Consider the following 27,344-nt stretch of genomic DNA (forward strand, 5'->3'; position numbering starts at 1 on the left):
GAACCCAGAGCTTTCTGGCATGGCAGAATTCTGTAAATGTTGTGGAGGAGCAGGTGAGATGCTCGAGCATGGAGCTTGTAACACTGAGTGTGAGAGGCGTGTGCAAGTCTGACAGCTTTAAATCACTGCTTGCTTGCATGTTTACCCTGACAGTGGGCAGTAATCTTAGTATTTGCATTTACAATTTTTAAGTAGAGTAGAGGAGAGAAAAAGAGAAACTGCCTCTGTTTATTCATGTTGCTATTCAAAAGACCTCTGTAGATGTTCAGGTTACTGCTCTTTTGGGGTGTGTGATGGAGGAGCAAACACTGGAAGGCACTGTGGCTTCTGAGTGACATTTTGTGTTTTGTACTGCAGCCAGTGGAGAGGAAGGTTAAGCTACAACTTCAGGGGGGTTTGGGGTATTGGCTGCACAAGGGCCAGGTAAGAATATTGGAGGCTGGAAAGACCTGACAGTGCTTTTCATTGTTGAGGGAAAATGGAGCATGGTTGTCAGGAGGAGGAAATCTCTCTTCACCGTGGAATCCTGAAGGAATAGGTGGGATGGGAAGTTGCAAAAGGTCTGTGTTGCCTACAGTTGTGTTTCTAGACAGGGCCTAGCCAGGCCTTTCCCTCCATAAGCCTTGTGAGCATTGCACTACTTTTGTATTCTGCACAGCCATGGAAGCATCTGGTAGGGATGGGGCTGTGGTTTCAGGACAAAGCAAACTCTGGACAAAGTGACTCAGTGCTGTATGGCTGAGAGCTTGGGCTACCCAGGCACTGGGCACTCTGTCTCATGAGGCATCTCATCTCTTCTGTACCCAAGGAGGCCAAGTCTTGATTTTTTCAGTGTAGAGATGGACACTTCAACTCATGGCAAAGGTTCTTTCCTCCTGGTTTCCTTCGTGTGATTTTTTTGGCACTGATGACAAAAGCTTTTGTTTTCATTCTGCTTGATTATAAAAGAAATCTGAAGTAAAATGGTCCAACCCTACAGTTTGGTCTTGCTTTCCAACTTTTGCTCAATGTTGATTTCATGTTACTAATCTGTTAATGTTGGTGGACATCTGTAGACTGACACATAAGCATTTTCCTGAGATCTGAATGCTTAATGTTTGACTTAACAAATATTTGCATTCTGGTTCTGGTCTCTAGAAAACCTTTAATGTATATACTCTCCTGGCTTTTTTTTAAGTCTTCTACTGCCTCTGAAGAAGAAATGCCATGCTGCCTCCAGAACTCCCTTGAGTCATGCCAGTTCCTCACAGCAGAGACAGGTTTCCATTCTTTACAAAAAGAAAGCAAATAGGATAGTTTTCTTCCTTTTTCTGTCTCACTGTTGCTGAAATTATTGTTGAAACAGAGAAACCCTTCAATAGAGAGCACAAAGTGCACTAAATAAATGTGTCTAAAAAGCCCCCCTTTTGACATCCTTTTGATGGATGGGTTTGTATTTGTAAATATTATTATCAACAGGTGATGATGGTTATGAGGAGCTACAAAAACGGGGGTGGGAAAGACTGATTTTCAACATAAAGAACTTAGCTAGTAGGAGGTAGGAGACAAAAACTCTGCCAGCAGAGCCCCCAGATTGTTTCCAGGCACAGCTTGTGGCAAAATGCTGAGCTGGGCTGAAACAGCACAAAGTTGGGCTCGGGTGATGGCAACCTCAGCCAGCCCAGGGCAAATCTGTACTGTGGGCAGCTTTGGATCCATGGCTCAACCAGGTGTTATAGAGAGCATCATTCTCTGCATGACATTTCCCTGCTGAAATGTAAACAAATAGCATATAGGTTTTTCTGTTTTTCTTTTCCACATAATTTCCATAAAACCGATGGTTATTGAACATCGTTGAAATCAAGAAATGTGTTGTCAGCACAGCTCTAGAGGCAGGTTGGAGATTAGGTAATATCTTTTTCACAGTCAACAAATTGTGCTGGGCCACAGGGAACATGGCAAAAAATCATAATCTCTACATACATCTTGATGTGTCTTTCTCTTGGTGTTCTGGGGTTTCTTTGGTTGGTGGGGGGATTTTGGCATTGTGTAGGGGTTAGTTTTGTTTTTAAGAAGGTAATGTTTTGTGTGCAGAACTACTGCACAGAAAAAATGAGACTGATTCCTTTTTAAAAAGAGACTCTTTAAACATCAATTCACATTTTTATAAGACCTATTTGACTTCAAAATACATAATCAAAGTCTGGGTTTTGGTTGGCTGGTTTTGTATTGGTTTGGCTTTGCGGGTGGTTTTTTTCTGTTTTTTTTTTTAACTGAAATACTACTGTTGAGGTGCCCTATCACATCTGCAACACATAGGGCCAAAGTCGTGTGTAAGGTGCATACTAAAACTTGTGTTGAATTCACTATTGAATATATACATCTCCGAGGGGCAGATCTAGGCCCTATTTGTTTCTCAGAGATGATGCTGGAGTGTTAAAAAGTCATGTTCTTTCCCTTTGAGGGGGCAACTGTGCAGCTGGAAATTTTGTTGAGCAGTTAACACTACCTCTTTTATTTTTGCCATGCAGTAGCAGGATTTTTATATGCATTTTAACAGTTATTTAAGAGTCCCCATATGCTTAGAAAAGAAACTGAATATATGTGCCTTTTTTTAAAGCTACATCATAACTAGGTTATTCCATCCATACAGTAGAATGACTGGGAGCTGAAGTTGGAACAATATGTAAAAATACAGCTTGTAAAAGATTTCCTTTATTAACTGTCATCATCCACAGAATATATGTTCAAATAAACGTTGTGTAATAACTAAATTTGAGATTAATAGGTCCCTTAAGAAACAGCGAAGTCATTCAGGATAGTCAGTGAAAAATAGCCCATAAGAGTGTAACATGCACATATTGTCCTGCTTACATGCTCTCTCTGGTGTCATTCCCATTTATCAATGTCGGCAAGCTCTGGTCTCATTAAAACACTCTTGCACAAAAGCAACTTAATTTTCTTAACAGAAGAGGACACCTGATTCAATTTAGTGCTCAAAACCAGGAACTTGAATATATATATATTTTTCCCCGTCTGAGCTCAGATGAATAGTTATGAACAGCAACACAGATTAAACCTTATTAGGTATATTTATATTCTGTTTGCAGTAACAGTGCTGTGGCAAATAGCTTTCTACAGAGCTGTAGCATCTTATTAATGGGAACAGCAGTTAAGACAGGAGCTCCGGTAACACTCACATGAGATTTTATTTTTAAATAGGAGATTGAAGGAGTTGTTTAAAGGGACTTTGCAGAGTCACGTGGGCCACTTCTGACGTTGTGTTGTCTTCATCCACCATCTAGAACTACACTGATGTCTGGGTGGATAAAATTTTCATTTTCTGTCCTGTTTAGTCAAACCATTTCCATCACTTACTTCAGGCTTTTTTTTTTTTTTCTCTCCTATTTTTTTCCTTCTCCCTGTCAAATAGGAGATCTATGTGGATCTATTAAATTTTGTATTAGTAGCATGGTAAAATGTTACCATATTGTTTTCTCTGCAAGTAGTTCTGCTAGAGTTCTTGTCTGTCTCCAGATCTTTTCAATTCTTCTGCTTTTTTTCTTTCTTCTTCACTGCACCATGGTTTTTTATTGAATAGGATATGTAAGCTTATGCCTGGTCAGGAGAAAGAATAAAGAACAGAATGTTGTAGTGTTTAAAAAAACATATTAGTAAAAAAGCCTTTTATTTTTTTGTGTGGTCCACATGTAAGCTATGAGGCATTGCTGTTTCCCTGTCACTCTGCAGTAAAGGAGATTGTAGTTGCAGTTGAGTTGAGAATATCAAATGATGAAATGTTGGGTTTTGACCCAGGTGTTCCAAATGTTTCCAGTGTATCTTTTTCTCTTCTTTAATGTAGTACTGCTACATTACTATGAATAAATGCCAAAACAGTTCAGTTTGATACTGGAAGAAAAGGAAATGGAACAGAGTTCAGAATGTATTTTGTATTTAATGCTATCAAAACCTTAGCATGCTTGTTTGGTTTGCTGCCCAGGCCCATGTAATGGAATGCTGGGTGCCCTTCCTGCTGTGTTTGGTGTCCTGGTTTGGGCCAGGATAAAGGTGATTTTTCTGAGTTTCTGAGTTTCTTGTCTCAAATGGAATACTCCATTTGAGAAACTTGCTGTCCACCCCAGCAAGTTCAACCATCGACAAGAAACTCAGAAAAATCACCTTTATCCTGGCCCAAACCAGGACAGTTTGGATACGTGTGGGAAGTGCTCAGCCCTTTCCTTGGCTCTGTCTTTTACCACGAGGACTGCCTTGGATCTTGCTGCTGTCACTGTTAGGAATCTTGGCAGCATTTTCTGTACGTTTATTCAAGGATAAGGTGGAAGATGAAGGGATGAAGCTTTACCTGAGGTTCAGGTGTAGGATGAGGAAAGGTTCTACCAAGTACTGCCTAGAGAGGTTCCCTTCAGTCCAAGGCAGGCTTATTCTCACTTGAATGGGTTTCTGGCCAGCTGATCCTCCCTGGAAATGCAAAGCAGTGAGGGAGAGTTCTCTCAAGCCCAGTGCCCTGGGGGCTTGACTGAAATTGTACCTGTTCAATATTAAGTACATGTGTTGTTCAGTGGAGCTAGCATGTACTGTTTTACACCAGTGGAGGGGTACATGCCCTTCTGTATTAGCCCTGGTGAGAGTACTGGTGGTGACTTCCAGTCCTTGTTATCTCTGAGTTGGTGTAAACTTGAGTAATTGCTCTGTTTGTCCCTGATGCTGCTTTTGAATGTGATCTCACCTTGTGTTTCATATGTGGCTTTCCATATACCTTTTGAAAGATCTTACCATTGATTTTATAGAGGGCTCTCCTCTCATATTAGTGGCAAGTGCAGTGGATGGTTTGCAAACACATGCAAGTGTGAAGTATTATAAAGACATCTAAATATTTCCGTATTTTATTATTTCATTTAAGCTGACCACAGACAGTCTGATATCTGTTGAAGCACAAAAGGAGCAAACAGTAGAAAAGTTAGACAGTAGTGATTTAATAAATGTTTCAAATAGCAAATGAAAGCCTCGCTGTATCGTGTCAGCACTAATGTTAATTTGTATCATCCCTCTAAGGATCTTGGAATGTTTTTTAAGCAATGAATTAGTTTTGACAGTGCTCTGTGAGGTACATGGTCAATATCACCCCTCCTGATAGAAGGGAGTTGGAAGCCCAAAGTGTTCGTATTCTACAGGGTCATGCTACTTAGGTATGTTTAATTACAAATGGGAGCAGTTGATTCAGTTTACTATTAGTTTGTTTAAGCTGAACTAGATTCACAAATACAAGCCCCAGGTTTGTGGGTGTGAGAAAAATTTACTTCTAAATTTATTTTGCAGGAGAAGTGTTTGTAAAGAAAAGTGCAAGTAGTGAATGTAAGTCCTCCCTCACTGAGGCAAGTCATCGGAATGATTACAGCTTAATTTGTGGTCTATTATTTTTCTTTCTTCTTTGGCCTGTAATGAGAGTAAAATCATCTGCCATGGACGATTTCTGACACTTGGAAAAAAGGGCATTAAAAATTGCAAGCTAGTGTGCCCCTGGCCTGGTTGTGAATGACAACTTTTGTACATAACTGTCTGAAGACTTGAAATATAAAATATGTCCAAGATCTTAATACCTATTATTACATGGTTCAGAATGTTAAAAAGAACCCAGAAGTCTTCTTGGTGGGTCAGGAAGGAAGAAAGGCAAGAAGTTTGGCCAAAATATATACCACCAGGACCATCTAGTATCTCTCCTAACTAGGATCTCCTTTTAAAACCATTACCCCTTGTCCTGTCACTACCCTCTCTGGTGAAAAGCCCTTCTCCAGCTTTCCTCTTCAGGTACTGGAAGGTTGCTATAAGTCTCCCCAGAGCCTTCTCTTCAACCCCAATTCTTTCAGACTGTCTTTTTTCAGCCCTTTGATCATCTTTGTGGCCCTTCTCTGGACCCTCTCCAGCAGCTCCGTATCTTTCCTGTGCTGGGGGCTCCACAGCTGTGGGCAGGACTCCAGGTGGGGTCTCACATGAGAGCAGGGGGACAGAATCCCCTCCCTCACCCTTCTGGCCATGCTGCTTCTGATGCAGCCCAGGATGCTGCTGGACTGCTGGGCTGTGGGGTACACAGGTGGCTCCTGTTGAGCTTCTCATCTACTACCACCCTCAAATCCTTTTCCTCAGATCTGCTCTCTGTACCATTCTCCTCCTAATCTGATTTGTGCCTGGGGTTGTGCTGACCTAGGTGCAGGACCTTGCACTTGACCATGTTGAACTTCATGAACTTGGCCTGAGTCCAGCCTGTCAGTGTCCCTCTGGATGCTCTGCTGTCCCTCAAAGGTGTCAGCAACAGCAGACAGCTTGGTATTACCAGGACACTTGCTGAGGATACATTCTGTCCTCCTGTCCCTGCCTCCAGAGAAGATGTTAAACAGCACTGGTCCCAGTACTGACCCCTGAGGAACACCACTTGTCACTTGTCTCCCCTTGGTTACTGAGCCATTGACCACAACCATCCAACCAATTACTTATCCACTGAGTGGTCTGTCTGTCAAATCCATGTCTTGTCAGTTTGGAGATGAGGATATTATGTGGGACAGTGTCAAATGCCTTGCACAAATCCAGGTAAGTGACATCAATTGCTCTGCCACTGTCCATCATCTCTGTAGCCTTGTAGGAGGCCACCAAATTGGTCAGGCATGATTTGCCCTTGGTGAAGCCACACTTCACCAGTCACCTTCTTATTGTCCAGGTGCCCCAGCAGATTTTCCAGGAGGATCTGTCCCATGATCTTGCTAGGCACAAAGGTGACACTGACCTGTAGCTGTCTCTAGATGACACTTACATTGGGGTTGATGCCAGTGATGTGGCTGAAACTAGATGCAGAGTGTCATTCTAAGTCTATCTAATGGTTCTTGCCAGCTACTGCTTTGTTCTTTGTGTGTTGTTGAAGTGACCAGGAAAATGGTTGAAGGGTGTAAGGCACTGAAATTCTTCCTCTTGCCTCACTAGACATGGTCTTGGCAGGTTCACCTGCCCTGTAAGTAGAGTCTGGCCTTAGCCCAGCTTCTGGTAGGACCAGGTATTTTTGAGACAGGGAGGTAAGTTCAGACTTTTAGGGGAGGGAAGGATTATTTTTTATGCTCTCTACTCTGTTTTGTGTGGACTTCACCTGCTTTCCTGAACAGTGAATGATCCAGCTCTTTGTAGCAGACATAGCTGCCACTGCAGACAAAATCTGCACGGGGAGGACAGGACCACTGTGTTTCCTCCCAGCCTTCTGGTACAGAAGTGGAGCCCAGATGCTTCTGTCTTTCAGATTCTAGCAGCTGATTCGCAGTGTTGTATACAGAGAGGGCTGGTTTGCAAGGAAGAGATTTTTAAGTGTGCGTAAAAATGGAAGTCTCCATTCTCCTTCATGGTTACAGGTACAGGATGTAGTAAAAGGGATCTTTGTGCATCTTTGGGATTGAAGGGATCTAATACAAACATTCTGGTTTTAAAAGAATGACAAGTCTAAAAAATACCAGAGACTTGATAAACCTGGTGGATGTTTTTATATAATGGTAATAGGAACCTTAAAGAAGCCTGCAGTATCAAAAGATACCTAGGAGGACATCCATCCATCTTGTGCAGTAGGCTTGTGTGCATGAGTGTCATGTGTCCCACATGAAAGTATCAGCTGCACAGCTTCAAGTATAAGTCAAAAATCCTGATTTAATTCATGCTTGTGGAAGAATTGTTTCAAGTAGTACTCGTTTTCAGCTGTGATCTTTGGCAAGAAGAGCTATTTGGACTTGTGCCTCTTTTTTATTGTAAAAAAAAAATGCTGACGGAGAAGAGGTGTTAGAATATGTTACTGTAGTTTACAACTGTCAACTATAATGTTTTATTTAGCTGTATGTATTCAGATGCTCCCTCTGCAACATGAAGTGCCATATGCCATTGTCCCTGTTAGTAAGCAAGTCAGCAAAGGTTTCCCAGTCTGCATTTGTTTTTTTATTTGGGCCACTGAGGAGCTGTGGTCCAGTGCCATCTTTTATTGATAGGGCCAGCAGAGGAGGAATCTAATGAAATTATCAAAGCTTTGAATTAATTATGAACTTGAATAAGAAAGCTAAGCTCTCTAGAGCCACGGGTCTCATTACCCATTCATTTTCATTGCATCCTCTTATGGAGCAGAAGGCAGGTTCAGCTACAGCTCCTACCGTGATTTTGGACTTTATTCAAACTTGCTAAACTCCCTGGCATCCACTTGTTATTAATCTGTGGCTGGAAGTGTCCAGGGTGATAAATTTGTCTCTGTTCTAAATCTTCATGTAAATGGTAGATTTTTCTACTCCCTTTCCTCTTACCTTTGCTGTGTGGCAATTCATCATCAGACTGGCTGCCATACAAGAGTTTCTGTTCTTTTTTGGTAATTGGGGAAAGCTATTCAAGATTCAAGTTTTAACTTCTTGGAATGTAATGAGTTAATGTTAAGAAATAATACTGCTACCTTATATTTCCTGGATGTTTAGGTAAGCACAAATGCTTCTTAAGTCATTGTCAAAATTGTTTATTTTCTTATTTTAGAAGACTGTGGAGTAGAAAGTAATGATTAGACATTTTGGCCTCAGAAGTGTGGGTTGCTGTGGTTTGTTTGGGTTTTTTTTAACTACTATTTTCAATTTATTGCTCAAAATACATAAATTTCTGAACATGTCAGTACTTTATGGCCAGAATTTGAGTTAGTTTGCTTGCCTGATTAAAAAAGTTTGTAAATGGAATTTTAAGCTCTGAAAATGCAGTGGTTTAGTTAAGTCAGGTTATTTTAATTAAAAGGTTAAGATGTTAAAATTTTTCTGGCAAATGAGAGCAGAAGTAGTAAGATCAAGCTCTTCTGTTATAATTCCATGTTCTTGTGGTTATTCCTTTTAAGTCTGCTGGCAAGGATTTTCTTCTCCTCCTGTTTTTGTCCATTTCAGCACATTATTTTTGAAAGCATAAGCCAGGACCTCTCAGTCTTCATAAGTTACAGACCACTGGCAATTATTTAAGCAGTGGGTAACTGCCTAATGGTGTCTGCCTGTGTGTGTATTTGGAGACTCTAATAGCTTGTTGGGTGGGGGGGAATAACATTTTGTTCTTGTACTACAGCTATTTTACCATTGGTGATATTTATCTTTTCTCTCTTCAGGCAGCTGCTATATTTAATTCTGCTTTTGGAAGTTTTTTGGTAAGTAATGCAGTATTTATAGCAAGTGCTTTAATAGTCTTATTTTTAACGGTATCATTGGTGTGTTTGTATTTTTCACATTAGTGCTGGTGATATTGCACCATTTAGCTGGCAAAAATTGGAAAAATTTTTCAATTTCCGTCACCATGCCATTAAATACAGATATTACAATTTCTTTTCTTTTTGCTGGACTCTTGAGAAAAGTAGTGAACAAATTGCCTCTGCTAGTGGTAAATTAATAATGTGTAAACACATCTTAATTTTCCCCTTAATGGGTTAACAGAATCTATTATTATGCAGATACTTCAGTGATGGGCATCGATATATTGATTTTTCTAATAAGGCCCATCAAATACTCATTATTTTCTATCAAGAGGCCATGGATTTTGAAAAGAAAACATGACCCAGCTGATCAGAGAGTAGAAGCTAATTTACTCAGTGGCATGTCATTTGTTTAGCATCTTTCACTGACAGTGAAGCCACTCAGTGTCTCTGAGGAACACACCATAAAACCACTAGATCTGGGAATGCAGCTATTCCAAATAGAAATATAACTGTTTCTGTAAAAAGCCTGAACACCACATGCTCTCTACAAAGTACCTGGTGGTCTACAAAGATTCAGGAAGGACACTTTAAAGAACACTAAATGTATTTATGAAGAAAGGAGGAATAGATTTATTGATATGCTATTTAGAGAGACACTAATGAATATTAAATACAAATTACTTTATATGTAGGCAAACTACTGTAACTGATTTATTTATTTAAGCAGTTAATAATTTAATTTGTTTGTATTTTCTAAAATTTGTATATGTGTAGAAGTGCACGTTTGTGATTCCAATCTTGTATCCCCATAAAGAGGACTGTGATACATGAAATGAATGAATGACAATAGAATTCAAATTAGGAAATTAAAATCAAAACCTCAAGTACAAAATAACTTATTGTATGCTTATTTGTTTTATGAAAACCTAGAGTTTGGGAGTTCAAGTATGTAAAACTGTAGTGCCAAGAGAGCAAGTTGCCTGGCATTTTGAATTTCTGCATTGTGCTGCTGCTTTGTTGAGGGATCAGCTTACAGTTAGGAGGCTGAATGGGTATTTAGGGTATATTTGGTGGGTATAGATGACCACTCACTTTTTAAAAAATATCAATTCCCAAATACTTGTCTCTTTGTGTCACCTAAATTGTTCTCCTCCAATGGGAAGAGGGCACTTCCATCCTCTGCTGTCCCTGCCTTTCAGTTCAGGAGGTTTTCTTCAATACCCAGAGGCCTCAGTTTCAGCTGTCATTAAAAGAATGTGTTTTGACTTAAAATAAAAATTTGGGCCCCGGAGCACCTGACTACAATGTTGATTTGTAGTAAAGCAACTTAAACATTTTTAGAGTCCTAGAACCTGTTTATAGGTCTTTGAAGAAATCCCACTTAAAGGTGCTGAGGTGATTTGTTTGTGCATTTAATACTCTCGATTCTGGTTTTGATCTTGGTTCCATGAATGGATTATTGGAAAGTTCCTCCTACACTGAATTACCTAATTTCACTTTCTATTCACCTCATGTTTGATTAATTTGGTTTGTTGTTGGCTGTGGTTTTGTTTTGGTTTTTGTTTTGTTTTTTTTTTTTTTTTTTTAAATATTGGAGCGGTCTTTCAGTAAACATTTGTCTTCAAAAATTGCCAGGAAATACTTTCAAAAATACTGAAGATCATCTAGAATGAAACCACAGTACCACCTGATTTTTTTGTAATTACTGATTTTTAAAAAAGAAAATTAGCAAGAATGTGGCCACAATTGAGTAACAAATATATAGAAACACTTAAGACCCTTATTGTGGTATCCTAGTTTGAAATTGTGATTATGTAGGGAACATGTGTGTATGGAAGAAAACAAATTACAACTATGTTTACTGAAAGCTTTGCTATTACCAACTTTTCCAGTTGTGCAGTTGTTAGGATGAACTTTCTTACTAACAGTGCAATGGAGTTCTACAGGCCAGGGACTGCAGAAAGTAGCCAGAGCTGTTTACAAGATTGACAGTGCTGTCAGTTTACAGGGCCTTTAATTGAGTCACTCCTTGTTTGAAGTCAAACTGGCATAAAATATGAAAATAATTGGCTTGGTAATGGTTGTGTTTTGGGGAATTTATCATTTTATTTTGGTGCCTACCTTACAGCTTGGCTATAAGTGGAGATCCTATTTACTGTATCATTAATTTATGAATCTAAATCACGTTTGCCTTTTTCCCATTAGTGTCTGATGATGTACTATCTTGTGGATAGGCTTCAATGTAGTGTTATATACATTTGTGGCATGTATACATGTCCTAAAGATAATTTGGAAGGATCTGACAATTTGCAAGGCTGCAAGTTTTCTTATGTTCCTGATCTTCCAGCATGGGTGGGTTGCTGCACTTGTGTGTTGCTGTGCCAAAGCCAAAAGGAGAGCATGATGTCCCTTCTGAGACTGTGCCCTGTGGCCAGTGCCTGTGGATGACAGTTTGAAGCAAGCTGATTTAAAAGAGCTGAAAGATGTGCAGGGCTGTTCACCTTTTTTTTTTTTTTTTTTTTTTTTTCTCCTTTAAGACGAGGAAGTGGTCCTTGAGAAGTGAAATTAAAATAAACTGTGGAATGGAATGTCTGCAGGGAAAGACAGCATAATGTTAGAATGATATTGAGATGAGCTCATCCAGATGAAAAGGAACATATTGGGATATGCAAAATGTAGAAATGTCAAATATGTCTTGATGAGCAGAAGTACCCTTAGGTTAAGCACTTGAAGGTGTTTTCACTGGTGAGGAGATTTACAAAAACTACTAACCAACTGCAAAATAATTCCTTTTAAACTTGACCAAAGCTCCTACTCCTATAAATATGCAGGCAAAACAATGCATGGAATAATACTGTATGTATTTATACTCAGTTTAATAAAGTCCCAGGTCTAATTAAAACACAGTGTTTTAGAGAACTAATTGCTACAGAAAAGTGTTTTTATGTAGCTAGATTAGTAATAACTAACGATAGATGAATTCTATTTACATAAATTTCAGCCAAGAGAATATTCAGAATCTTACCACAGAGGATTGCTTTGAGTTGAGTAGTTAATATCATTATCTCCTCCTTCGTTTAAACAGTTTGGTTTACAATAATTGTGGAGCATAAGTGATGTAAGTTTTTCTGCTTAATGGGATTTTAATAAAATCTGAGAGCATTTTACTAATACTGGGTTGCTGTTTCTCAGCAAGGTTGCTACTGTAAAGCTTGCAAATGCTCACTATGATCTGCTTAGATAAAAAATACTGTGGTAGATGCTTCCACTTGAAGAAGAAGATACATTTGCAGCAAAAAGCTAAAGAAACTGTCTGGGATGTCAAGATTCTTAACATTATGCATTACCATTCTCCCTGAGCATTTCTATTCTACTTGTAAAAGTTGTGCTGCAACAGAACAACAATACCTGTTAATATCCAAAGGCCAGGATGTTGCTAATATCCAGTAGGCAGGATGCTGCAAACCATGCTGTGCTGCTGGTTGCCCCATGGTGTTTGCCTGGGTGGCTCAAATCTTTTGGCTTTAAGTTTACCAAAGCATTTGCTGTCACTGGGGCTGTTCTCACACTGAAGCAGAGATGTGTATTTGGTAAAATACAAATTTAAAATCAATTTGCAGTGAGAGTGCAATGTTGTGCATGGAAAAAGAGAGGGCTTCAAGTCTAGAAGAGAATTTCCTCGCGAAATGCTCTGAGCTAGACTAGAAATAGCTTTTTCTGCTCTCTTTCTGCCTCTTGTTAATCTCTTTCCACTTGAGAGAATGGGCTCAGGAGCTCATGAGAGTATCCAGCTTGTGAGATGAGTGAATGTTGTCTGATTCTTTGGTACTTTGGGGTCATGAACAGTAAGTATGTAAGGAACAGCCACCACCTTCACCTTAAACAAAGAACTGTAGCCAAAATATGAAGGTCTGTGGTGACAAGAAATCAAGAGGCAAAGAGAAAATTCAGAGGGCTGTACTCTGGTGACCATTGCACTCTTGAAAAAACAGAGTAAAAGGCAGCTGAGAAGAAGTGTTGGTTGATACTTCTTATGATGTGTCTAGGATTAGCTTTGCTTCCTGCATTGAAACCTATGGGATGAAGTAAGGCACGTGTCCATACTATGTGTTATTCTAAAGGAATGAACCTATTACAGGTCTCCATTTCATTGACTGACCTCCTTTGTCCCAATTAAGTATGTTTGGCTTTAGTTTTATTATGTGAGTATCTTTCTAAGGGGACAAAGCTCATTCACAGTGTTCAAAAACTCAAATTTTTGAGCAGCCACTCAGCTCATCAGATCAAGGCTATTGTATTATTTATGTTGTCTTCCAAATGAAAGTTAAAACTATCAGGGAATGTGAAAGTTAGCTTCTCACATATACACAGAGCCTGGCTGGCTAATGAAAATGTATGGAATTCTTATCTACTCTGCTTTAGCAGGCATAATGATTTACACAGCCTGACAGCACTAGTGCAGCAAGTAAATGCATTAGTCATAGTGTCCATTTTTCTTGCAAATTTGTGACACAGATTTAATTATGGGAATGACCAGCAACTAACAAATCTAATTTTGGTAGGCTGAGCCAACTTTTTAATTTTCATAACAATGGATTTTTTAGCAATGATTTCATTACTATTTAAAGAAGTCCACTCGTATGGAAATAACCAATTGGCTAAATTTATTTACTTTGTTTTATCTTAATGGATGTTGAATGTTCTAGGTTTATTTGGGGTTTTCTTATTATTTTTTTTTTTAACTTTAATTATTTCCAGGAGAAAGATCCATATCTGGCTTAATTATTTCTAGCACAAGCATTCTAAATATTTCTCCAAGATCAAGCAAATGTTTATATGCCTTTTTGTTCCCTCTTTATTGTGTCTTTCCCATAAGAAAAGGAGTGGAACAGTCATCTGAGATTCTCTTTTTACTGTGCTCACTGTTTACAAGGAAATCCTGCCAGGAATCAGCCACTTGGGAATCCACCTCAGCCTTGAAGTATGAGGGTCTTCTGCATGAGTGGAAGGGAATGGTGGATTGCAGCAGCAGTGAGTCTTCTGACCAGGAAGAGTTTGGATTCCTACCTGGCAGGAAGAGTTTGGATTCTGTGGAATTTAAATAATCTTGGGAGCCATTTATGTTACCTTACTGTAACTTTCTCTTACTTTGTGCCTGGTGCTCCATTCTCTCATTGTTATTTGACATCCTCATGTTGATTTCTGCTGGCTTGGTCTGAAATCTTGGCGTAAGTTTGGGCATCGTCAACAATTTCCAGATTTGCCAGGTAACATTTTAAAATGTGTATGTAGGTTGTCACTCTTACAGCATATTTGTGCTCCCAGCATATAGCACACTCAGTTTAGTCCCTAGGTTTGAGTTATCTTGTACTATTTCAGTCCAAGCAAGGCAGAGTAACAAAGATGATGGCAGAGACCTGTCTCTTAAGAGCTCTTGATACAGATAATTATTTTGAGGGATGGCTAGGCATATGCACCCATTGCAGTATTTTTTCTCTCTCCAAAATTCATGCTGACAGAGTAGGTATCAGTTAGAAACAGATGCAGATTTATTTTTTTTTAAATAAATAAAATGTCTGCTTGTCTATGCTTGGCTTGTCTGCTTGGCTATGAGTAAAGCCACTCTCCTTTAACATAAAAAAGAAGGATCAAGGTACAATCATCAGGAAGTTAAGCAAATCAGATCTTACTGCAAAGGGACTAAGAGAAATCAGATAGGAGGATAACTGGAAATCTGAGTATTATCACACCTAGATTATGTGTGATCTGTCTGATGACACAGGTGATTTGAAAAGAGCAGTGAAGTCAACAGGGATTTACACAATCACTCAGCACAGGCTGTCTGAGAACCAGCTAACAAAGAGCAGCCCTGCTGCTGGGTATGTTTCATATGTTAGGGAAAAGTAGGGTAAATTACAGTAGCCAAGAGGACAGAACATGTGCTGTTAAGTTCTTTAAAAGACCAGTGATTGGTTCTTGTATTTTTTTCAACATGAAAATGCGTTGAAATCTACATAAGAAAAAAATGAAACTATCAGCTGCCTAATGTTTGCAAGTTATGTGGGCTGCAGTTGGTCTCAGTGCTTTTAGTTTTCTTATTAGCTTTTGCTACTGATCATCTCCTTTGGTCTTATGGGACTCAAGCAGCCTGTTCTCCAAGAAAAAGTTTATTTAAAGGTAGCAATAAGTAGGCCATTAAATGTATCTCTTTGTATTCTCCTTGGAACACCAAAATAATTAACTACTATCTTTTTAAAGATAAATATATTTGGGTATTCTGCTTTTTCCACTTCCTCATATGAGAGTGAGTAGGGTTTTTTTCTTGCACCTATTTTTTTGGTTAGCAACCCCATCTAGTGCTCTTGCTTGGCGAGGTACTTGGTGACTGCTTTTGAGAAAGTGCATGTAATTCCCCAGTAAATTGACACACACACATCCCCCTTCTCTCATAGTTACTGTTTTGATGGGTTAATGGGCTCTGAGGGAAAGAAATAGCTGAGGATATATGTGTAGTAGCATTTCTTGAGCTAGTAAAACAGGATGGAGAAAATTCAGAGGCAGTAGTCAGTGTTTGTGGCAAATTGGAAAGTTAGTGTGTTCAAGCAGCTTTATTCTTCCAGTCCGATTGAATTGCTCAGTAAAGGTAGTGAAGTTTCAGGACCTAAAACTGGGCATTCAAAGTAACTTAAATTTTATGATCTGGTATATTTTTTTCTGCTCCGATAGTGAAGGGAAACTGGAACTGAGAGTGTCCTTAGATTGTGGTGCAGTAATCTCTCTTGTTAATAGAAATTGAATACTGGAAATTTAGAAAAAGCTTGAGTCAGTTTTAAATGAATGCAAGTTAATAACAGAGTCAAAAGAGTATTTATCTTTAACTATAATTTGCTGAATATCTAGAGGATGAAATTCATGTTTTATAATACCATGTAATCAGACAATTTGTTAGATTAGTGGATAATGGAAATTACATATCTGCTGATACATAGTTTTAGCATAAAATCAGCTTGTTGTCTAAGATTACTCTTGTCATAATTTGTGAAATTCATCATTGCCCTCTTTGCTGTGAAAGTACAAAATTTTTATCAAGAGAATATTAATGATTTGGGCTATTTTTTCTAGTTCTGCTTACTTTTTTGTGATGGTCAAGACTTGAAAAAAAACCAATAGCACTAGGGCAGAACTTGCATGCAGATCATAATATTAAATAGGGCCTGGTACTAGGAGTACTTTTGTGATTCTTTCATGTCTTCTGGTTTCCAACATTTTCCTGGCTTTTTACTCCAAAGCAAAGAAGGTAAAGTTAACAGGAAGAAATATCACAAGTTCTGTTAGAAAATAAAACCAATATTTCTGACTTTTAATTAAGTCACTGAAGTTTTCGTCCTGGTATGATGCTATATATCCCTTTTTAAAGTTAGCTTTTAAAAATTGGTTGAATTCAAAAGCTTCTCTTATTTTTTTTCTGACAAATACTTGAAAAATACTTCAGCAAAGCCTTTGCCACCATCTCCCATAGCATTCTCCTGAAAAAGCTGCCAGCCCATGGCTCAGACAGGAGCACTCTGTGCTGGGTTAGAAACTGCTGGAGGCCACCAGAGATGGTGCTGAACGGTGCTGATCCAATTGGCAGCCGCTCACCAGTGGTGTCCCCCAGGGATCAGTGCTGGGCCCAGTTCTGTTTAATATCTTCAGAGATGATTTAGATGAGGGGATTGAGTCCACAATTAGCAAATTCACAGATGACACCAAGTTGGGGGGAGTGTGGATCAGCTGGAAGGCAGGAGGGCTCTGCAGAGGGACCTGGACAGACTGGAGAGTTGGGCTGATTCCAACGGGATGAGGTTCAACAAGGCCAAGTGCCGGGTCCTGCACTTTGGCCACAACAACCCCATGGGGAGCTCCAGGCTGGGCACAGCGTGGCAGAAAGGGACCTGGGAGTCTGGATTGCCAGGAAGCTGAACAGGAGCCAGCAGTGTGCCCAGGTGGCCAAGAAGGCCAATGGCATCCTGGCCTGGATCAGGAACAGCGTGGCCAGCAGGTCCAGGGAAGGGATTCTGCCCCTGTGCTCAGCCCTGGGGAGGCCACAGCTTGAGTCCTGTGTCCAGTTCTGGGCCCCTCAGCTCAGGAAGGAGATTGAGGTGCTGGAGCAGGTCCAGAGAAGAGCAAGGAGGCTGTGAAGGGATCCAGCACAAGTCCTGTGAGGAAGGGCTGAGGGAGCTGGGGGTGTTGAGGCTGGAGAAGAGGAGGCTCAGGAGAGACCTCATCACTCTCTACAACTCCCTGAAAAGAGGTTGGAGCCAGGGGGGGGTTGGGCTCTGCTCCCAAGTAGCTCCCAGTAAGACAAGAGGCCATGGGCTTAAGCTCTGCCAGGGGAGGTTTAGGTTGGAGATTAGGAAGAAATTCTTTTCAGAGAGGTGATCAGACATTGGAATGGGCTGCCCAGAGAGGTGGTGGATTCTCTGTTCCTGGAGGTTTTTAAGAGACTAATGTGATGTTTTTAGCCCCTGTCTTCTGCTTCATTGCTTCTTTGAACTACAGCTGCTGCAAACAGGAGTTGTTTCACCTGGTTGTCTTTGTTATAAAATATAATCTGATGTTCTTAGGAATCACCAACGTGGATGCAGTTATCCATAATGGAGCATGGAGCTCTTTCTCTGTCTTTGTCCACAGCTAGCAAGAGTTGAATTCCAGAAAGCAATCTGTGTGTTTCCTGACTTCCCTTTACAAACAGTAATACCTGTGCTGTTAATGCAAACCTTCTTTTATCTTAAGATGAGTCTCTGGGGAGGGAAAGATGTCCCAAACACTGTTTATTAAGGGTTTTTAGTCCAGAAGAGGTTAAAGCTCTGCCTGGATTTGGATAGGTTTTCCTGTGGTTCCTCTCTACTTGACCTAGCAGTGCTGGTTCAAAATCTGACAGTCTGTGAATTGGCAGTCCTTGGTCTCTGCTGTTAAACACAAAAGGGATTGGAATCCAGCTGAGTGGCTGGAAATTGTTCCCCTTTCTTTCAGGGTGACAAATACTGCCTAAAGGGAAGTGACAGAGGTTAGGTCAAAAGCTTTCCCAAAGTCTTTAACTCAACTAGCAAGGAAGGCCTGGTTATCATAAACATGGAACTTTTTTTTGAAATCTGTGGTAATTATTTACTGTTGGCTTTTTAAAAGGCAGTTTTGGAAAATCATAGTGACCCTCCAGTGTGAGTCAGCAGTAGGGGATGAGTTGTTTTGAATGGCTGTATTTGTGTTGCTGCTCAGAAGCTCTCTTCATTATTATTTTTCCTTAGCTTCTTTCAAAATATCAAAACCTACAGCTTTCATTCTTATTGGTACATATTTGGAAATGCTGGTTATTGAGAAGGAGAAATGCTCTAATTAACAATCTCTCATTATCTGGCTTCTTTTAACTGTTAACAGTAGAATAGATTGTTCATTTTGACTTAATGGGAAAATAAAGAAACCACCAAAATACCCATTCCAACAAAACCCAAGCCATCTTGGAGGTAATTCCTTCACCCGCCTTGAGACTCTGGGTTGTTCACACAGTTTATTGCCTTTCTGGCATGGCACATGAGCAAATTTATTTCCCACCATTTTCTTTCCTTCTGCTTTATTTCAGTAATGGTAAGTAAATTATTCATGTGTTGCTTCTACTTTTAAAAAAGATTGTATCACAGAATTACTTCAAAAAATATTTTCTGAAGGTACCTTCTTGGTCAACTCCAGTGTTAGGGCTTGTTTCAAGAGTGGTTATGGTGATGTTCTTTCTCTCTTGAGTTGCTGGATGGTCAGACTAGATAATCATCTGATTTTATCTGTTAAAAAGTCAGTATGTTGCACATAGTAGAGTCACACCCTGAAAAGACTGTAAGTGAGCTCTGGCAGGGTGAAGCATTTGAACATTTGCTGTTTTTTTTATACCCAAATAAAAAGAATTGGTTTTACTTGTATCTAATGTGGTGACCACCCTATGTCAAACAGAAGATTTTGTAGGTTACTATATGAAAGTGGCCTGTTGTTTCTGTATTTATAAACCATGCTTCATGTTATCTCCTGGTTTCCAACCCATGTCTTGAGAAAGCTCAACATTTAACACTTGAATTGGATACCTTTATTGTAGTATTTAACTTAGCTGAGACAGGCTGACTGAGACTGGGAACAGCTTTTTTTTGCCTGACACAAACCCCCTGGATGAAAGCTGCATGCAGTTCCACCCCATCTGTGTGATCTTTATTTATCATGTTGTAATGTGGTAGTCAAGGTGCTCGTGTTGGTGCCCACTTGAGTGGAAAAGCCATTTTAGCTTCTTCCTCCTCATATATTTGAGGCATAGACTAATGGCCTAAAAATGCATTGTTTAGTTGTGGTCTAGTTTCATTCCCACATTTTTACTGGTTCATGAAAAGTGAATGTTAACTCTTTGAAGGAGAAATGTATTACACAGGATTAGATAACATGAATAATGTGCAAGCTAAGATTCTTTAAAAACTCAAACCATTTTAATAAAATGTCAGATATAAGAATATGTCTTTCAAGAAATGATAAAAAAATATGAAAAGTTTCATATCCTTTTTAAAGCCAAATAATTATCCACCATCTTATAATTTTTTGTTAGATGGACATACAAAGATGAAAGAAAATTTTATAGATAATATTGCCTTTCACAGCCGACAGAAGCAGGTGTTAGAAATGCAGATTAAGTATACTGACTAAAGACTATAAAAATTTGAAGTGAAAATGCCACTGGTCTACTTGCAGTGCCCTGCACGTGTGAAGTTTCAGTTAGTTAAATTATTAATTTTATTGTGTGAGATTGTGCAGCAGTTAGGGAGTAGGTCCTTGAGCATGAATAAGGTTTTTTCCTTATAATCTTTTTAACTGTACACGATAAGCAGCCAATAGAATTTGCTTCATTGCGTAAGTTTTGCTTTGGAGAGAGAGTAGATGATGCAGTTAGATATATCCACAGTGTAAGATTATTTGCCAATTAGGTGTTTTACAGGAACATGCAGTGCAAACACACAAATGTGGGTAAATACAGTTCCTATAAATGAAGGATACTGAATGTTGGTAGTGTTGCTCTACAAATCCTCAGACACTGGGAAGTGTGTGGTTGGTCCTTTAGCAGGCTCCTGTCAAGGTGGTGTTAATTTCCAGGTTATTGTTTCATGGACTCTGTAGGCTCTGTGTGGTTATTGCAGTTCTAGATGGTTCAGGTGCCTCAGTCATATGGGTGGTGTGAAGCTTGCTGGGATTCTTGGTAGGAGGGTTCTGGGAGAGGAGTGAAAGGTGTCTCCTTCCAGCAACTCTGTAACCTGCTAATAAACTGAACTAGCTTCTGAATTTAATTTTGTCATGACTTATCAGGTGCCTGGAGCTAGTAATCAATCTGTCGGAGGACTAATTCTTGGATAAATGAGAATTGGAAGTGGATTCAAGAAAGCAGGGAGCAGTGCTGAGGCCCTTGCTCAGCATGAGGCACAGTCAATTTTCTTCCCTCTGTGGACTGTTCTGGGGATGGGATCCCCACAGCAGCCTAACATCTGTCTACTGAGTGAGACACTAACAGGGACATGGTGCTGTCCTCTGTCACTTAAGATGACTTCTGAAAAAGGACTGCTTTTGAAAGAGTTTTTCTAGGTAGTCCCTGGATCTTCTAATTCTAACAATATGTTGTCATGAAATAAGTGCTTTTCTTAAAAGGTAGGCAATATTGTTCTGTCCATCAGCTCATGGGATGTGGTGTTTGCATTAACAGCAGTTCTGCTCTGACTGGAGGAGCTAGCCCATAGGCTGTAAATATGGGTGGGGAAGATTGATTGTGATGAGCAGAACAGGTATTCAGGTGTCTGTGTGATGATTCCTGTGAGACAGCATGCAACTGGCAAAGCAATAATCTAAGATTTAAAAAGGCTATAAATGTTCTAAATATTCTGCATGTATTGATTTTATTTTTCCATAAAAACAACAAATCCCTGACGTTTCACTGTTTTCCATGCACCTCTAACCACAGGCACCCAGACTCAGCTCTGTTTCAGTCTCATTCCTCTTAACTGATGCTTAGAGACATGTTTTTGTTCCTTCAGAAATGATCACGTTTCTCCCCCTGGGCTACAGAGTTTAGTTCCCTACAGTGGGTGCAAAATTATGTGAAGTAGTATAAAATCCTCTGAAGGACCACTTGCTGCATTCATGATACAGATAATGCAGTAGTCAGCAAAAAATGAAAATTTTAGTCTAACCTTTGCTCATGTATAGCATTTCAGAGAGATTTTTGTAACTGTTGATTTAGAGAAACAGCTTATATCTATCTTTCATACTTTGCAGGCCAGCTAAAGCAGAGCAAAAGGTTACAGACAGTTCACTTTATATACTGTGTAGGGTCTCCATCACAGAACTGTTAAATGAATTAATGTGGGAAATAGATTTATTAATATTGCTTTCCATATTTTTGTAGGTAAAGAGGTAAGCTAAGAGCATCACTGTAGCCCAAATGACTTGCAAAATAATAAAATCTAGACAAAACTGAATATTTGTAAAGTAATGCCTTATTGTTTAGTTTAGTGACTCAGTTAATAAAGTACAAAAGCTTCCTAGCAAAGCTGGCTGCTCTGCCATCTTGTCATCCAGTTCCAAAATCCAGTCAATGTGTATATCTACTCAAGTCAAAGAACTAAAATAGAATTTCATCATTACTATCAGTTTGCTTACCCTGAAGCAGAATTTGTGGGGGTTCATCCTCCCTCCATTCATAAAGATCTGTCAAAATGGGATGCACCACTCCATTTGGAAAAATATTATCTGAGTCCTGCTACATCAAGTTGTGGCATTATTGTTGCACTGTAAATGCCATTATTGTTGCACCATAAGTGCTTGCAGAGCATTATGCTGGCTCCTTTTTTATTTTTCAATATGATTTTTCAAACTCTTGGGATTAAAATTGTCATGCTAATTCAGACAACAGCACAGTCCAGTGCCAGCTGAACTTGTGTGGAGAACATCTCAAGCCAGTTTTCAATCTCAAGCATATCAAATAATATGCAGAAAATTATATCATCTACTATATATGGGAGGAGGTATAATTCATTTTATTTGCTGTTGGAATTAGTTTAAAAGCTGTTAAAAGCAGTCTAAAGCCTTTTCCAGATAATTATTGTGCTTTGTTTTAGTGGCAGAAAAGGCCATCACTGATTTAAAAAGCACTGGTTTTATCAATCTGTTTCATAAAGCTGTTCCAGAACCCCAGATTAGGATGGTATAGTTTAAGAGTTCAGAGCATACTTTTTGCTGCAGTGGTAGCCACTGTCTCTAGGCTATCCAGATAAATTTTTGTTTATATACTTGGTGCGTGGATTATTTAAAACCCTGCCAGTGTCAGGAGGAGTTTCTTCCTCTTTGGAGATCTAGCAAGAGGGAGGCTCCAGCAGTCATCAGGGTTCAGTTGAACACCGAGATGTCCAAGCAGATTAAAAAGAGGTTTTAGAGGTTTTAGAAGAGGAGAGCGGGAGGTCTAAATTAAGATGGTATCCTGGAGAAGCATGAGCAAGAGGGAGATGGCAGATCTCTGGGGAGTGCTTGGGTTGTGCTGGCTTCAGTGCAGAAGGAAGAACAGCAAGTTCTGGGTCAGGCTGGACTGGCATTACCCTGAGGCAGCTTCTGCCTGGGAGCTCCTGGTTCAGGAGGGGAGTGCACACAGCACAAGGGTCCTGCACATTCCCTCATCACACTTGTCACATGCCCTCTGATCTTCTCATTCCTGTTGTTTCTTCTTGTCAGGAACACAGGATGCCTCATCCATGGAATTACAGGAGAGCCAAGGCTAGCATAATGTGTTTAAGCTGAGGAGGGAACATAGCCCTTCAGGGTGTTACCATCAAGAAAAAGCTGCTACAGTGATAAACTTCTGAATTAGATTTTCCAGACTGATTCTGTTACAAATATCCCAAAAGGAAAATGATTGTTTTATGGCATTACATGATAAAGTTCTTGAACTGAACTCCCAGAGATCAGTTTTAATGGATAATGGGTCAGTAATTTTGTAGAGGATTTGGACACTCTCCTCCAGGTTTTGCTGGGAGGAGCTGAAATACTGGTGAAAGCTCTAATCAGCAGGACTAAGATGCTGAGGCATGCTTTGTGCCACCAGGATTCTGCTCATCATCTATAAATTAATTGACTGAAATATCATTAGAATCACAGAATGTCAGGGATTAGAAGTGATCTCTGAAGATCACCGAGTCCAACCCCCCATGCCAGAGCAGGACCAAGACTAGGGCAGGTCACTCAGAAATGCATTCAGATGGGTCTTGAAAGTCTCCAGGGAAGGAGACTCCTCAGCCTCTCTGGGGAGCCTGTTCCAGGGCTCTGTGACCCTTCCAGTGAGGAAATTCTTTCTCATGTTGAGGTGGAACTTCCTGTTAACTTCAAGCTCTATCTTGAATCCATTGCCCCACGTCCTGTTGGAGGGAATGGAGATTTAGCAAATTAAAGAAACATTTCAATGTACTTCCCTGATTTTGTAAGTACTGCATAAGCTTCTCTAGTACCCAAGCTTTATAATGGAGCATTGGTCCTTCTGGCACTCAGGAGTTGTGGTGCACATTGGGTTGTATGGGTCTGGCATGGTGAAGGTGTAATGGGGGGGTATTGAAAGCACATGGACAGAAATGTTTTTGAAGTTTTTTTCCCTAAAAATTGTTTTCTAAGAATTAGGGCTTTGTTATGAAAGAAAGGGTTTCCCGCCTAATTCTTTTAGACTCCATTTGAGATTACTTTCATTCCAGAACAAAACCATGGAAAATTTCTTGATACAGTATAAATGAATCCATACCTTGAGGTAGCTCAGATTTGCTGTTGCACAAATGCCTGAATTTTGACTGTGTTACAGAAATAACTGTCTCAAGAGGATGTGTTCTTTTGGTGCTTACTATTGGCAGGTGACAAAGGATTTTTTGGCACTAAGATCTGTTACTTGTACACATAAGTGATTTGCATACAGAGCTACTAGATGTGCACTTAAAAATATAATTATCTAAGTGAAGAACACAGCTTTACCTGCTTAGGCCATCATCTCATACAGTGTCTGTGCTTACAGTAGCATCTTGCAGAGACAATGCTGCTATCAGGAGCTGGGTTGCAGACTTCCCAGATCATTTTTAATGTGTTGAACACCACTGTACATTCATGAGTAATAGAGATAGGGGAGGGAAGAAACCTTTTCAGCTTAATTCTTATGACAGTATCTTTTTAGAACCTGTTTTTTTGTTTAATTATTATTATTACCAGAAATACTCAAAGGCTTTATTGTGTAAATTACAGAAAAAACATTCCTGAAGTCCTTAAGAAAGAACCATTCTTTTCCTCTGCATCATGATAAATGTAGCAATTGTGTGTGTATACCAGAATAGATCATATTGAACATCCCCTGAGCTCCGTTTGCAGACAAGTCCTATCTCCACCATGACAGAATTCCCATAAGAGTTTAAATTATTAATGCCCTGGAATCTGCAGGGTTCAGCAGATATGTTCAGCATTATTGATGGCAAACTTTATCCCTTTATTCTGAAGACACATAATGAAATAGGGAGTCCCTCAAATAACTGCATTTTGTGTTTAGGCTAATTTTGTGGAGGCCATTGGGCTTTGCCTTAATGTGTGTAAATACAATTTTTCTCTTTTACAGCAGATTGTGGTAGATGGGAATGAGACTGATTTGGCACTAATTTATGAATCCTTCTAGCATTGTCTGTGCACTGCACCCTGTGCGGGCAAGATGCTCTAATTGCACTTATTCTATATAATGAGAGCTTTTAATGACAATCGCTGATTGTAGTTACGGATGTTTGGGGACCATTTTTTTCTAGCTTAAGATGATGTATTGACTTTTATGAGAAAAGACTTTTATTTTCACCTTAAGCAATATCTCTCCTTCTATCCCCAGCCTTCACAACTGATAGGTTGACTGGTAAAGCTGCTAAAGTGTAGCCATGGAGAGTTAGTTCAGTTAATTTAACTTTGACATACAGCTTTTCATTTTTTTAGTTTCTGTATTCAAATCTGCACATTCACATGCTCTTTTTTAATAGCAATTCAGTTTGGAGTGATGTAGTACAACTTGCATTTGTTTTATATAACAAGATGTCCTCACACTGAATGTGTCACTGCCATGTTATACAAAAGCATTTACAAAAGCTTCACTTTTCTCTTAATATACTGGTATAAATGACAATCTAATATGAAGCTCTTGATTTTAAATAGGAGTAGGTTTAACATTTGTTTGAGTTTTCAGTGAAATTAATTATAGTGGCAAACAGCAAGTCTACTCCTAGTGCCAGATTACGAAGTTGCTTCACACAGAGCTTGCTGACTTTCTAATTGACTGATATCTTTAAATATAAATACAGATTTAGGCATCTTCTAGCTTAGTGGTCACTTGAGGAAGTGAGCTGTCAATAACTGAAAGATCAGCTTAACACTTGTGAGGAAGAAACAATTTAAAGATTTATTTTTTTTTTCCTCCTTTCACTTTCATTTACAGGGGGGCTTGGGGATATCATGCTTTGCTTTGATTCCTACTGCTGGCAGTATGGTATTGATGTGGGAAAGGAAACCCTCCTCCAATTCCAGGGAAATGAAGAGGCTCTTCTTGGGGATGTGAAGGTTGGAGGCAACCTTGGCTATAGTGACCACAAACTGGTGGAGTTTACCTATTTCGTAATTTTTCATCTTAAGAGGTACTAAAAATATCTCTGAAAGGATAAAACTGAGTAGGTTTGCTATATGACCAGGGAGAAACAATTCCAAATAAGTCACAAGTGGAGTCAGTGAACTTCCCTGCTAGAAATGACATTTTGGATGCCTCATGTCTTCTCTAGGGAGGGGTCAAGATTTTTCCTGTCACAGTGAAGTCACTAAAAGTTGTTACTAACAGAGATCTAGTAGGCATTTCAGAAAACAAGTTGGTGAGCAGGTTTGCTGTTATCTCCTCTCCTAAAGCTTGTCAGTCTACCTATAAGTTGTTATGTCAGAGGCTGTTGCATTTTATGCCTGCCACAGTAAGATCTTCCTTGTGGGGTCCTGCAGGAGTCTTGAGCAAGTTTTACTTTGAATTAATGATGATATTGCTGGGAGAGGGGTGTGGGATGCTTTACCAGATTTTCTGTACCAAGTTAAGCTAAAGTCACTTCATTGTGAATTTGGAATCATTAGAAATTTCATTATCATTAGATTTCAATAGATTGCTTGTGTGAAACGGAACCAAAAATGTAGAAAAAAATAAAAATCAAACAGGTCAAACTATGACCTTGAGCTTTTATATGAAATCTTCTTATTTGGGATCTAATCTTTTTTTGAAAAAAAATGGCTGGAAGATGGGTTCTAGAGTGGCTCAAAATGGGCATTAGGCAGTTTTGGGTGATTTGGTGGTGACATCCCAGCTGTTTGCCATTTGTTGCTGATTGTTGGTAACACTGAAGAACACTCAACTTGCTTTGCTTGCTCTGCTGCTGTGGTAAAGCAAGCAATGTGCTTCCAGTGCTGGGGTCATGTGGGATTATACAACATGTTTCAAATATGGGATAGCTTTTCCTAAATGTGTTTGCTTGGTCATTTCCAGTTACCCTGCCTTTTGAGGGTTCTTTCGATGGGTAGAGGCAGGGTGCTCAGGATGACAAATGTTCCAGTCCAATGACTTTTTTTTTTTTTTTTTTTTTTTTTTTTTTTTTTTTTTTACAGTACTTTCAGAAGGGAAGTGTGATCCAGCAAAACGAGTTTCTTTAAATTTTTTTTGTTTTAATCTGTGGTGCAATTCCTCACTGAATTGTCTGACGACAAGGCCAATTTAAGATGTGTCAACCTGGCTTTCAGCCTCTCCCATGCTGGAAAAAAAATGACATGTTGGTTTCTTGGGCTGTGTTTTAGACCACTACAGCAAAATTAGCTGAATTTAAAAACAAAAATCTGTTTTATATTTCCCTCACTTGTATCATGTCAGCAATCCCTTTTGGAAATGGTCTCATGTATGTGCCTGAAGAAGATGGTTAACTGGGGCCAAAGGAGAGGAGGCTGAGGAAAAGAGAATTGTTCAGCTTGGCTGGAGAAGGCTGAAGTGAGGCTGTGTACTGTG

The 27,344-nt window shown here is 39.4% G+C and overlaps 1 protein-coding gene across 13 annotated transcripts in view; it reads left to right on the top strand.

The window, feature by feature from the left end:
* SLC10A7 (solute carrier family 10 member 7) overlaps nucleotides 1–27,344 on the top strand; it is a 140,768-nt gene that overhangs the window by 38,274 nt on the left and 75,150 nt on the right. For 8 of the 13 annotated variants that reach the window (XR_011727780.1, XR_011727779.1, XR_011727777.1 and 5 more), the window contains one exon: nucleotides 9,137–9,175. The exons of 3 other annotated variants lie outside the window; for them this stretch is intronic. Coding sequence is in view for 4 of the 10 variants with exons in the window: in XM_071753709.1 (XP_071609810.1) it covers nucleotides 9,137–9,175 (39 nt within the window). In the remaining 6 variants the exon portion in view is untranslated. Of the gene's footprint in view, nucleotides 1–9,136; nucleotides 9,176–20,587; nucleotides 21,045–27,344 lie in introns of those variants that run through there. 2 more of the 13 variants (XM_071753716.1, XM_071753715.1) reach the window with 2 other exon arrangements.

This window comes from Heliangelus exortis, chromosome 10 (genome assembly GCF_036169615.1).
Source record: "Heliangelus exortis chromosome 10, bHelExo1.hap1, whole genome shotgun sequence".
Lineage (NCBI taxonomy): Eukaryota > Metazoa > Chordata > Aves > Apodiformes > Trochilidae > Heliangelus > Heliangelus exortis.